The sequence below is a fragment of the Sarcophilus harrisii genome, chromosome 1 (assembly GCF_902635505.1).
Source record: "Sarcophilus harrisii chromosome 1, mSarHar1.11, whole genome shotgun sequence".
NCBI classification, from domain to species: domain Eukaryota; kingdom Metazoa; phylum Chordata; class Mammalia; order Dasyuromorphia; family Dasyuridae; genus Sarcophilus; species Sarcophilus harrisii.
Window position 1 is genome coordinate 175,743,831 of NC_045426.1, and position 14,804 is coordinate 175,758,634.

The window sequence follows — 14,804 nt, forward strand, 5'->3', positions numbered from 1 at the left end:
TGCTGTACAAAAAGAATCAGACTCTGAATTATTGTACAATTAGCTTGTGAAGGAAATCAAAGATGCAGGTGTGCATAAATATAGGGACTGGGAATTCAATGTAATGGTTTTTAGTCATCTCCCAGAGTTCTTTTTCTGGGTATAGCTAGTTCAGTTCATTACTGCTCCATTAGAAATGATTTGGTTGATCTCGTTGCTGAGGATGGCCTGATCCATCAGGACTGGTCATCATCTAGTATTGTTGTTGAAGTATATAATGATCTCCTGGTCCTGCTCATTTCACTTAGCATCAGTTCGTGTAAGTCTCTCCAGGCCTTTCTGAAATCATCCTGTTGGTCATTTCTTACAGAACAGTAATATTCCATAATTTTCATATACCACAATTTATTCAGCCATTCTCCAACTGATGGACATCCATTCAGTTTCCAGTTTCTAGCCACTACAAAAAGGGCTGCCACAAACATTCGAATTGCAACATAATTTCAAAGGGAGAACAGTTTTTGGAGGAGAGTAGAAATCAGGAAACATTTCATTCATAAGACTGTATTTGAGTTTTATCCTAATAAAGATAGAACCTCTATAAGGTTAAAGTAAGGAAAACATTCTAGACCTGGGTCTAATGTAGTACAGAGATAGGAGATGCAACATCAAGTATGTGGATGAAAGAGGTCAATTTGGTGGGATTACAATTGGAAACCAAAGAGATTATGGGGTAGGGGAGTCACATGGTAAAATCAGTGCAGTGTATAGAATAAACTAATGTGGTAAAACATTTGAGGCAGGAAAAACATTTAAAAAACTGTTATCTAGATGTTATCTAGATGAAAATCAATTAGGGCTTGAATTAAGGTTGTGGTTTTATGAATAGAAAAAGGTAAAAGATATTTAAGGCTTTGTGGAGGTAGAAAGATCAATATTTGACAAATGATTGGATATGTGGAGTGAGGGAGAATAAGAACTGAGAATAAGATGAAAAGTGGAAGTGGACAGCAGTTATTTCAACCTGAATTGGAAAGTTTGAAAGAGAGGGGATTTGTTTGAATATTCAATGAGTTCAGTTTTAGATATGTTATATTTGAGATATCTCTAGAACACATTAGGATCTGCGGGATCATTGCCTAGTCATTTAACTTTTCTTAACTTTCTATATATGAATATAACTATATCTAATTGGATTTTTATGAGAAAATAAAGTCATTTTATGTGAGATATCTACATTTATACACATAAAGTTGAACACAGTGAAATATGTTCTTAGGTAATTATTCTAAAACTCAGGGAAGAAACTGGGTTTAAAAAGCTATGTGTCTGTTTCTCCATCTATTATCTATCCATCTAATTACCTATCTATATTCTTATATATAGATAAGTATTCATAGGTATATAAATAATTAGAAAGAGAAAGAAATAGAAAACATATAATATATAATAGATAAAGAGATAGATTAGATTACATTTGATTAATAGATGGATGTCTTCACTGAATCATTTTTCAATTGTTTCCTCATGACTCAATTTGGGATTTTCTTGGCCCATTTTCTCCTTCAGCACATTTTACAAATGATGAAGTGAGGCAAACAGGATTAAGTGACTTTTTCAGGGTCATATATCTAGTAAGTATCTGAGATAGGATTTAAACTCACTAAGATGAGTCTTCCTTATACTAGTTCCCATACTCTATCAACTGCAGTTCTGATAGATGGATAAATGGATGGAAAGATGGATGGATTAATAGATAGATACATAGATAGATAGTTTATTTATTTATTTATTTTTGCACACAAATCCATAGATTAGGAGCTGCTTATGTTATTGAAAGAAGAAAAGAACTGCTAAGGTTACTAAAAGAGAGAAGAAAAGAAGGCAGAACTTTAGAGAATACCCAGTTAGAGAGGACAATGTAAGTAATGAACCAGCAAAGAAGATTAAAAAGGCATGGTCAAACAAGAAGACAACTAGGAGAATGTAGTATTATGAACATCCAAAACAGCAAGTATATCCAAGAAGGGAAAATGGTCAACAGTACAAATGTAGCATAAGTTGAGAAGTATAAGAACTGAAAATACAGTATGAGATATAAAAATTAAGAAATCATAAAAATGTAAATAATTATCTTTTTAAAAAATTTGGACATTTAGGTTGAAAACAATTGTAAGAATGATTTTGATTTAGGGAGATGACTAGATAGAAACTAATTTTTTGGTTACACAAGTTAAAAGAGCTAGTTAGCATACTATATGAGAGTCAGAATTCCAATAAGATGAAATTAAATGGGTAGAAATTAAATATTCTACATTTGGGTTCAAGAGATCATCATTACTAATACAATATGAAGGAGGCATGATTAAATAGAAAAATTTCCAAAAATTATATGGAGGTTTTAATAGTAGTGGATATATTTATTCTTTTTCATTCCCTATCATCCCTAGATTATGGACCCATTAACTTCTGCAAAAAGATAGGCAGGAGCATCATCTCGAATAACTAGGTGAAATTGGCTGATAAAAAGCTAAAATCTATTTTTCCTTGTTCTTTCCCCAATGAAACTGGAGGGCAGATGATATACATCAATCATTCATTGCCCTTTCATGTATTACAACATTGGTTCCCAAACTGTGGCTCATGACCTTCTGCAGGGTCATGAATTGTTCTCAGAAAATTCATATTAAGCATGTATTTTATTAATCAGTAGTTGCTAATCTTAGGATAATTATCATGTGGGCTGCACTGTATTTTTTAATAATTAAAAAGGGGTCTTCATGTTTTAAAAAATTGGAAATCGCTGCGTTAGGAAATTACTATAAATCTCTTTGTTCCCTGACTTTTTTTTTTAAATTAGACTTTCCTAAACTTTTCCTGAATATGACTATTCCAGTTAGCCTAAGCTTGTCCAATAGTCATCCCAAGTAAATATTTAAAAATAAAGGTGCATGTTTACATTTGCAGAATATTTTCCTTCAGAAGCCACACTAAAACTTCTCCTTTCATAATTTACATTATGACTTATGGTCCACCAACATCTATTAGACTTTATTGCTCCAAATAAGCTCTAAGAAGGTATATGTTCATGATACCTTATTTTATAAAGCCTTTGAATATTATAGCAATCAATCTGCTAACCCCCAAAATAAAAACTTCATCTCAATGCATCATTAAACATTCTCAAGTAAGCTTATCCATGGCTAAGGAGAATATGAGTCAATGCTGTTTTCTGTTGGGAGTGCAACTACAAGAGTAGGTGAAAGTTATTCAGTCCCAAATAACTTTCTTGATGCTTGTCATTCCCAGGGAGTATTCTCTAACCAAATGGAGCTTATTTATCTTACTGGCAGAGTATTACATAAATTCACCTTTGAAATTATGCTATTTATAGAAATGACAGTTGGGAATACTTTGATTATTATGTAGCATTCAATTTGATTAATATTTATCAGATGAAGAGAGGCACTATAGTAGGTGTCCTGTACTTTCTAGGGCTCCACATTGGGGTGCCAAAATGTACCTTCTGGACCAGCTCTCTGGAAAATTTCAGTACCAGCCTAAGTCTTTGGTCTTAGAAGAGGAATGATGAGGTAGAGATCCCCATGGATTGTCAAATATGGAGGCATTTATTTCAAGTTCTCTCAGCCTTAAATATCTTGGTACAATTACATCAACACAGAATACTGAGCATGTGCTAATTATAAGTATCTTGGTATTATCATGTGAATGCCCTTTACTGCAAGTAGAACACAGGTTGTCACGACCCCCTAACTTCTCTGGAAGGCTGAGTCACCTCCAAGGGGAGATGAGAAGCCAAACCAGATTTTGTCAGCAGGTTCCCTCTGGGCTGAAGGGTCTTATACCTCACTGAGAGTCCCCCCCATTGTCTGTGGCCCTCTACACTAAGTAGAGGCCCTTGCTTTCAAGGATCTTATATTCTAGTGGAAAATGATGATAGATACACATAGATAAGTTAGAAGTTGATTAAGTTGAAAAGTTCATTGAAAAGTTCAAATAAAATGAAATGGAGAATCAACAGGTCAAGGAAAGCCTCATGAAGAAGGTAGTAGCTGAGCCGAGCCTATGATCCAATATGTTTTGTCACTAATGATAGGATTCTAATGCTTGATTATACAATTATTAATTAGTGATTAATCATTAATACTTTTGACTTGGTGACTAATGAATCCAAATGTAGAAAAGGGTAAATAACAACCATTATCTCTTAGTATCTTCAAGAATCAGGTTATTATTGATAATATAATCAGGAAGATAAGAAAATGTAGCAATGACAAAGGATTTTACAAATTGAAAAACATGGTTTAAAGATATTCCTTTAAAAGACTGACCTGTAATTTGTACTTTTCTGTCAGAGAAAGAGACTACTTGGATGAAACTCTTACCTAATGAAAAAAGCATTCCAGGAATTGCTGTCAGAATTGGCACTTTAAATGTTATTTTTTTTTTCTTATTTACTTTTACACTAAGAATATTTAAGAACCCCCAAGATCCTTTTTGGAATAGTTAATTCATCTGTACCCATGGAATCCACTGAGGTCTATTGCAAGATCTTTGGTTTTCTCCCTGCCCTCCATCCAGGGAGGACACATAATATGGTAAAGGATGGGAACTTGACTTCAAGTCCTAAATATGGAGAACTAGGAAGAAGGACTGGTCCAAACTGAACTTACCTGGAATATTTGGAGGGAACTGGTGTCTAAGATTAGGCTTAAAGATTCTTTTTTAATGATTTCACTATAGCACAAAACATGAGCATCCAGAAACAGACAAGATCGTCTATGAGAATTGACCTGGGAAGGCACACATACAGACTCTCAGAGTTTATACACCATTAATTTCCCCCTCTAATTTTCACCTATTGGTACCAGTCTATCTATGCAGACATCTTTCATATTACAATCTTTATTCTCTACATTCCAGATAGTTATCCTCTGAATTTAGCGTTATATTTCCCACATTGTTACTTTTTACAAACTGTTTCCTAATGAATTACATGCAATTCCTGCATATATATTTAAATTTGTATTTTTACAATCCTTTGCTGCCTCTGGATTTAACTCATATACCAGCTTATTAGGAAAATTGTTTCTGATCCCACTGATCTTCTTTCCCTCCTCAAAATATCTGGTATTCACTTATCTCTTTACGTATTGGATTCCTCATCATAATATATAGTTCTAGAAGGCAGAGAATCCTGTTTAGTTTTGCTAATGTATCCCTAGACCTTTATGTAGTGCTTTGTACATGGTTGCTCTTAAATTCATGTTTGTAGTATTGAATTAAATTGACTAAAATTTTTTAAATCATCATTGTACTTTGTTTTAAATTCAATTTCATAGCTAATTATATAAATCAAATTTATATTTTCTTATTTGGCATTTTATACCTAATTAATATTAAAAATACAACTATCCTTTTATTTTAAGTAGTTTGTTTTAAAGAATCATTTGCTGGATCAGTTTTCCATTGCTCTTCACTTATAATAAAGAAGAAGCATTACTCAATTAAATATAATTTAAAAATCTCTCCTTTCTCATTCTTTGTCTTTCTCTTTTCTCTTCTCTGTCTTCAATCTCTGCCTATTTCTCTTTCTCTTTGTGTCTTACTATTCTCTTTCTGTCTTTGTGTCTCTGCTTTCTTTGTTAATTTTTGTCTCCCTCTCTCCTCTCTCTTTCTTCTCTTTCTGTTTGTATATCTCTCTGTCCCTTATGCTCACATAAATACACACAGACATACACACTCATGATATCAGCCTCTATTTCATATACACATAGAAAACACATGTAAATTCATTAAAAATCATTTCGTTATTAGAATTCTTATGCTATTGGGTTCCCTCAAATAAATTTAGAGAAATAGCATATTGTTGGTGGAGTTGTGAACGAATCCAACCATTCTGGAGAGTAGTTTGGAACTATGCTCAAAAAGTTATCAAACTGTGCATACCCTTTGACCCAGCAGTGTTACTACTGGGCTTATATCCCAAAGAGATCATAAAGAAGGGAAAGGGACCTGTATGTGCAGGAATGTTTGTGGCAGCCCTTTTTGTAGTGGCTAGAATCTAGAAACTGAATGGATGCCCATCAGTTGGAGAATGGCTGAATAAATTGTGGTATATGAATATTATGGAATATTATTATTCTGTAAGAAATGACCAACAGGATGATTTTAGAAAGGCCTGGAGAGACTTACACGAACTGATGCTGAGTGAAATGAGCAGGACCAGGAGATCATTATATACTTCAACAACAATACTATATGATGACCAGTTCTGATGGACCTGGCCATCCTCAGCAATGAGATCAACCAAATCATTTCCAATGGAGCAGTAATGAACTGAACCAGCTACACCCAGAGAAAGAACTCTGGGAGATGATTAAAAACCATTACATTGAATTCCCAATCCCTATATTTATGCCCACCTGCATTTTTTATTTCCTTCACAAGCTAATTGTACAATATTTCAGAGTCTGATTCTTTTTGTACAGCAAAATAACAGTTTGGTCATGTATACTTATTGTGTATCTAATTTATATTTTAATATATTTAACATCTACTGATCATCCTGCCATCTGGGGGAGAGGGTGGGGAGTAAAAGGTGAAAAATTGGAACAAGAGGCTTGGCAATTGTTAATGCTGTAAAGTTACCCATACATATAACCTGTAAATAAAAGGCTATTAAATAAAAAAAAAAAAGAATTATATCCAAAGGCAATTGAAGGTAAAAAAAAAAAAAAAAAAAAACGAGAGAGAGAGAGAGAGAGAGAGAGAGAGAGAGAGAAATAGCATAAAACAATTAAAAATCTTTTAATCTAAAACATTCAGAAAACAAATATTGTTTTAAAATCTCTTTACTTATTTAGATGCCATTTCATCATCCACTTCACTTTTCCTGAATAAACATTAGCTGAGTTTTCTCTAAGTACAATTAAAAAGTAAAATGAAACAAATCAATAAATAATGAATAGTGTCATTGATGATACTTCATCTTTGTGACTCAAGGCAACTTGGAAATTTCTCAGTAATCACCTCTGGCTAAACATCTTTGGATCAACCACTTTGTCTACTATAAACTAGCTCTCATTAAGATAATGTCAGGGAAAACTTGACTCAATCTGCAACTCTTCTCTTTTTATTATTCAATATTAAAGAGTCAATATTAAAGAGACCTGACACCTCCTTCTTATAATTTCCTTCACTATGCTGACAACCTAAGTGAAATTTGCAGAATCTTCTCATTTGGAATCCAGAGTTCAGTCATCCAAAAATAGCTTCACATAGCCCAAGAGATCTATTCAAATTCTTTACCATTCTGACACTTGTATGACCACTAGCAGTGGGTCTTTAAGACATATAGTCAAGCTATGCTACAATACTTGGAATACTGATACTGATAATCTTCAAAAAGTCAAAGACATTGTGGGAATTGTCTGTGAAATAATACAATATAAAAACATAATATAAGAAAATATTTGTAGGTCAAGAATACTTGAAAGGGCTGTTTTTATTTTTCTCTGTTAAAATAAAAAGAGGAAAATCCCTAAAACAATTTAAAATCATTGGACTGCATTAGACTAATGAAATCTTAAATTGGCATTAGAAAGGAAGTTATTTATTTTTTTTTTACTACATTATTGGAAAGGAGTATGGCATAGAAAATAGGAGAATTCACAATAGGAAGACTAGGTTGAAGTCTGGTTTGTGAAACATATTTTCAGCTTGATTTAGAGCAATTTATTATTCTCTTGTTTCCCTAGGTGAAGAAGAAGAAAAACAATAAAAACAAGATTATGGTGATGTTGATGATAGTTATATAACATTTACATAGCACTTTAAGGCTTGAAAAGTAATTTATATATGTTAACTCATTTGATTATATGAAGTAAGTTGCTATTATTATCTGCATATTGGAAAAATAATACTGAAGCACAGGATATTTAAACAGACTTTGCATTCACAAGAATCTGAGGTAGAATTTGAATTCAAGTCTCCTAATTATATGTCTTACACTTTATCTGCCACATCACATTAGAAAAGGGTCGAAGAATTGTCTATCTATATTACTTTAGAAAATTCCTGACCAAGCAGTCTCCATACTAATGAAATAAAAGGTCCAGACCAATATTATTGTTTTTACCTAGGTTTGGGGTATCTTTTTAAAAGGATATAAAAATAAAGGAAATAAAACATAGAGGATAAAATTCTAGATTTGCTTTGAAGAATAGCTGGATTTGAATTCTATCTTGGATTCTAGTTTTATAATACTAAGAAAGTGATTTAGATTGTCTCATTTTTCTCCCTTGGTTAAAGGGAGATAATTATAATACATATTTTACAGGGTTATTACGAGGATGAAATGGGATAAATAATATAAAAGTCAATTGAAAATGTCAAAGAATTACAAATTTTGTGACATAATTATTATTGCTGTCTTTGTAATGAGAATAAGATGTCAATACTTCATGTTACATTCTTTTTTATCCTGCATGTCAATTCATTTCTCTGAAACTTTGATCTTTATCTGTAAAATGGGATTCAAATTAGTAATACTAAATGCCAGTTGTATGTTAAGATAGGGGAGGGAGTTCAGAAAATTTTCAAACCCTATACTAACATGAACAATAGGAAAGAAATAAAAGGAAATAGTTATCAAATATATCAATGTATTTATTTTTTATACAATGATATCAGCAATCTTCCATCAGCAAATATACACATTTTGAATATTTCCAATAGTGCTGATCTCTTGATAGGTTTTTTTTTTTAACTTTCACCTACTAATATCTAAGGATTTTGTTGGAAGGATAGGCCAAATAGTTTAATTTCTTTCTGTTGCTTATTTCTAATTCCTACATAGTAAATTACAGTATTTTTATTTGTTAATCACGAACGCTATGCTCTGATAATTAAAATAAAGTTAAATTGTATGTAGTTCCAGTGTTAAAATATTTTCTCATATTTAAGTTTCAATTTTAGAAGTACATAATTGCTTAATAAATATTTTTTAGGCATCTACCATGTTTCAGGAAATGTTTTGGTCCTGCAGGTAAAAAGACAAAAAAAATTCTCTATTTTTAAGAGCCTTACATTCCAGCAATAGAGATAGCATGCAAATGTATGAGTATGTTTTATACATATATATGTTTATATATATATAAAATATATATATAAACATATATATTTATATACATACATACCAAAAAAAATGATGATTTTGAAAGGGAGACACTAACAACTGCAGGGATTAAGAATGGCCTCATATTGAATGTAAGTTATATATGTGTATATGTATAATTGTGTATTGGGCGTGTGCATATATATATATGTGTATGTATATATATGTGTATATGTATATATAATACATACACATCATATATATTTAGATTAGTCTAGTAAAGTTTTATAATATACATAATAATATATACACATTTATACACAAAAACACATTTATCCCTACAAACATAGACATGACCTAGAATTTCATAAATTTCCACTGGTTTCTCCAGTCTGGATATTAATACCCATCACCAAATCTATAGATCTATTATCAGGAGATTTGATTGATATTCAAAAAGAAATTCTAATGAGAAGTAACTCAATGGTCAGTCATTTGTTATTCTAGACACTGGCTGTTGTATTCAATAAACATCTAAATAAAGAAGAATAGATTTAAACATTACAAATTTCAAGAGATAGAATTAGAAACTGTCCTTTTCCCCAGGGAAATACATTGTTAATATCTTTGAGATAGTAGGAAATTGAAAAGTTTTTAGAAATAAGCTTCATAAATTAAAAACAAACAAAAACTCCCACAAAATGAATAACCTGTCTCATTTGTAGGAGGATAGAGCAGGAAGAGGTGACTTTTATAAAAGTAGATAAAAGTGAAAGAAAGATGAGGAGGTGTTGTAAGAGGGGATCAAGATTGCCTCTTTTACAGTGGACACAAGCTTAGGTAGGGGAGTTTTCCAAAACTTCCCTCAACACAGAGGGACATTAGATGAGAGAAGTATTGTTTACCAGTGAGACCAAAAGCTTTAGATTTAATTGTAACTTGATATGTTATAAGCAAAGAATAAAATGGCAAAATTGGTTAAGGATCTCTTTTGAAAGAAGTAGCCTTCAAATATCATGGTATTGCTACTGCAAAGTAATGAGGTTTAGGTTAAAGCATGAAGAGGATTTATCACTAAGAATAGCATGAATTTGAAATGTTCTGCTTCCAGATGTGCTGTAATAAGGAGATTAGATGTCTAACTGCATTTTCCTTCCCATGCATAAGAGAGGAATAATTTTCAAAATTGGGATCAAAATTTTTTTTCCTCTAGTACATGCAGGAAGAGATATTTTCATTCCTTTGGAATTTGAGAAATGAACTAACCTGGAAACAAAGGACCTTAGAACTTTATAGAATCTTAGAATTTTAATGCTGAGCTAAATCAGACCTTAAAGATCTCTCAATCATCTTTGAGGATTCTGTATTACTAAAAACACAGCTATCACTGGGACTTTAGGAGAGTTTGAGTGTTCTTTTCTTTTCTTTTTTTTTTTAAGACCTTATCTTCAAAACACCAAATGTTGCTTGTTTATGTAAAATCCTAGCTTGCCTCTGTGCACTCTGCACTGGGATCTACCTAATGGTATGGAAGTAATTATCTGACTCGAACAAGTCCAAGCAAAGTAGCTGATCGCAGAGCTGAAAAAACATTTTGATTTTTAATGACTTAATGATTCACATATTTTGTGTCCTAATCACATTCAATGTTTGATGCACTTCAAAGGATTTTATTGCTGTTGTTTGCTTATTTATTTTTGTAAAGGGTCCTAAAACATTTTCTAATGCCAGTGTTTTCACTGATTCACAAATACTGGTTAAACATTTAGTGTCTGTGCTCCAGCACTATGCTATGTAGCATAAAAGTTAAAAATAGGATGAGACATAGGCTTTCTCCTCATTATTAATTAATTTCTTAAACATTAAACCCAAGTAGTTGAATTAAACTGAATTTGAACTTGGGATACTCTCAAGGACTTTTCAATTAAAAAAGAAATTGCCCATTTTCACTGCGTATGTATATATGTGCTTGTGTATATGTGTGTATATACTTCAACATATATATGCACATATACATATATATGTATACACATGCATTCTTTTATATATACCTAGATATATTTTCTTTTAATGCAGGAGAAATGACATTTAATTCAAAAAGCTACAGAAATGTGAAACTCTTTTAAACCTGTTTTAGATACATTTTAAAAGTTAATGAATATTGTTCCATTATTTTCCACAGAACCCCAACCTCTAGACAATCGATGGATAATTAAATACATTTTTTCAAGGATCCATTAGATAATTCATATGGATTCAAGGACTACATGGAACACTCCATAAAAATCACTGTTCCTAATAATAATTTAATTTTAAATTACTATACATCTGAAAGACCTGGAGAATTTAAAATAATGAACCAATATGCATTAAAATTTTGTACAAAAAAAGATCCACCATGTTATATTGATAGAATGTGGTATACTTGATAACGAAAGATTTCTGTTATATGGTATCCTTTCTCATAAAATGAATAAAATTTATTTTTGTTCCTCTGAGCAACACACAAAAGTCAAATATTCCCCTACCAATGCCCTTTGTATGCCAACCCAATCAAAGCCATTTCTCAATCTTTAAAACAAATTGTTTGGCTTTGGCTTTTTCATAATGATATGAAACAAAACAAGCAGCAACCTTCATCCTGTCAGGAGCTAGAGCTGTTTTCAATCTGGAGATAATGGGTCATAAATAGTTGCTTGGATTCTCTTTAATTTATCACAGTATTTGACACTTTCTAAGTGTTCAAAACTTTTCTAGTGTCTTTTCATTCATTCTGTTATTCATTCATTTCATGCTAAGAATGTGCATTGCCATTATTTGTTTCAGAAATATTCATTTCTCCTGAAAATGTGTTTCTCCAATGAAACTCTGAACTTTAATTGTGTCATCTTCCCTCTGTTAAAGATTGGAGCACAGAGAATATAGTCATCCTTCCTCTATAAGAAATAATGAGAAGTCCTGAGATTCTAGTAGCTTGCCAAAAATCTTAGAATGAGTTATCATAGAATTGAATTCAAAGTGCTATTACTCAGCTAGAGCTTAGTGATCCCATAAGCAAAAATGGATAAACACCAAGGCATTGGTTAAATATTTTGGTCAAATATGTTCAAGATTCAAGTAGCATCAAATCTGACAATCTGTAGTAAAATACAGAGAATAAATACTTTTATTCCTGATAAGATGGTGACCTCAACTCTGTGCTTCTACCCTCCCTAAAAGATGCAAATTTGCTCCTCCTCTTGCTTTGCTTCAAAATAATTCTCAATAAACTTAACTTCTTAAAGTAAGTTGAAAAATCTTATAGTAGTTTACACAACTTTAAGTCAATAAATTGAAACATCTGTTTATCTTAAAGATACAAAGTGTTCCACCTCAGAACTGATATGAAGAGTAGAGAGGTTTTAGCAATGCTGGTAATATGTCTGCCTATAATCTGAGGGGAGATTTTTGCTCATTTACAATATGACATTTTAAAAGGATGAATACTTGTTGGAGAGTAATTTAAAACAATAATGTGTCCAAATGAAGGTTACTTGTTCACAAGTAATTAAATCATTCCATAGGAGGAAAAAGAGACTCAAATTTTTGTTGAATTGGAATGGAATTTTAATAACATGCAAATTTGTTGCAAAGTAAAATTTTAAACAAGACTCTCCCCCCAACTTCCTATAATAGAAAAGTTTTACCTTATCATTTTATTAGAAAAGAATTAGACAGAATTATTCATAAAACACTTTGACATTCTAAATAGGATTTCTCAAGTCTATTTAGATAAAATGTGTATTTCTTCCAAATTACTTTTGGAATTGTGTGCCATTGAGACCAAAAATTTCTTTTTATAATAGCCCTCATTGGAGTTGTATATAATTGTTAATGTTTGAAATAATAATATATTTGATTTTTATATGCTTACCAATGCAGTTGTATTTTTATCTTATACAATGTTCAGAGATAAAAAAAAAAAAAATGTCGAAAACTAACACAAAAAGGACAGCTAGAATATACCAACACCTATACAATGTGCACACTGCGTCATAGCCAAACTCATGGTATATATCAAAAAAAGAAAATATTACTTCAACAACAATACTATATGATGATCAATTCTGATGGACCTGGCCATCTTCAGCAATGAGATGAACCAAATCAGTTCCAATAGAGCAGTAATAAACTGAACCAGCTACACCCAGTGAAAGAACTCTGGGAGAATACTAAGAACCATTACATTGAATTCCCAATCCCTATATTTTTGCCTGCTTGCATTTAGGGTTTCCTTCACAGGCTAATTGTACAATATTTCAGACTCTGATTCTTTTTGTATAGCAAAATAACGGTTTGATCATGTATACTTATTGTGTATCTAATTTATACTTTAATAAATTTAACATCTACTGGTCATCCTGCCATTAGGGGAGGGGGTGGGAGAAGGAGGGGAAAAATTGGAACAAAAGGTTTGGCAATTGTCAATGCTGTAAAATTACCCATACATATAACTTGTAAATAAAAAGCTATTAAAAAAAGAAGAAGAAAATATTCAGATACCCAATAAAGTATTCAAATCTTTCACTTACCAACCTCCACAACACTAGAGCAATTGGGATCTGTGAAGCCATCTGGACACTCACAGGAAAAAGATTCATCAGCCAGTCCTGTCAAACAGATTCCTCCATTTTCACATGGATTGGAGTCACAAATATCACCTGTGGATTGAAGGAATAGGTACTGAGTTTTTCATCCATCCCATCAATCCCATACAATGAATTATCTATTAATGGGCAGATATTTTATTTATTTATTCAATTTTTTGCAAGCAACTTTCTATAGATTAATTTGATGCTACTTCTCAGAGCAAAGATTCCATGAAATGAATTCATATAGATGAAAGACATAATTGGATTGAGTTATGAGGAAGAATGACAGAAATCATATTTTAAGGGGTTGAGAAGTGAACAAGAAACAGTGAATAGGAGACAATGAGTATAAATAATAGTTTGTTATAGATGGGAACTAAATTAAATATTACTGTCAACCTGGGTTCATAAAACACCAAGTTCTCACATGACTGAATATTATTTATAGTAAGTGATCATGTATGATAGTGTGAGAAAAATTATGTTGGTGACCATAATCATGTTTTTTAAATGTATTTTTTGGTTTTTTTGTTCACTCATTTCAGTTATGTCCTACTTTTCATTATTCTTTCTAGAGTTCTTTTTTTTTTAGCAAAAATGCTAGATTGGTTTGCCATTTTCTTCTCCAGCTCATTTTACACATGAGGAACTGAGAGAAATAGTGGTTTAAGTGATTTGTCCAGGGTAACACTGATCATAAATGAATTTGAACTCGGGTTCAAGCTTAGTGTTCTATCCAGTGTGGCCACCTAGCTTTTTTTTTTAATTAAATCATTTTAGTCATTGTTTTCCTATGATAATTATATGTTTTATATATAATATCAACTTTAGTTAAAATTGCTTGCCAACACAATTTGAACTAATTTATTTCAATATATAAAATATTAAAGATTTTCAATCTGTATATCCATCGTGTTTCTTTTGTAGTCATTATTATTCACTTGAAAAAACAATTTTAATTATTATGTACTCAATTTTGCTGGTTCTGCTTTTACCATTTTTCATTGTGTTATAAAGGTCTTTCTAGATTTCTCTATATTCTTTATGCTCATTGT

At 31.6% G+C, this 14,804-nt stretch overlaps 1 protein-coding gene across 2 annotated transcripts in view; it reads right to left on the reverse strand.

Annotated features, from left to right (window-relative positions):
- The window catches only part of EDIL3 (EGF like repeats and discoidin domains 3), a 651,648-nt gene that overhangs the window by 487,670 nt on the left and 149,174 nt on the right, over nt 1-14,804 (reverse strand). For both annotated transcript variants that reach the window (XM_031967244.1, XM_031967251.1), the window contains exon 2: nt 13,690-13,818. In XM_031967244.1, the coding sequence (XP_031823104.1) occupies nt 13,690-13,818 (129 nt within the window). The remainder of the gene's footprint in view (nt 1-13,689; nt 13,819-14,804) is intronic.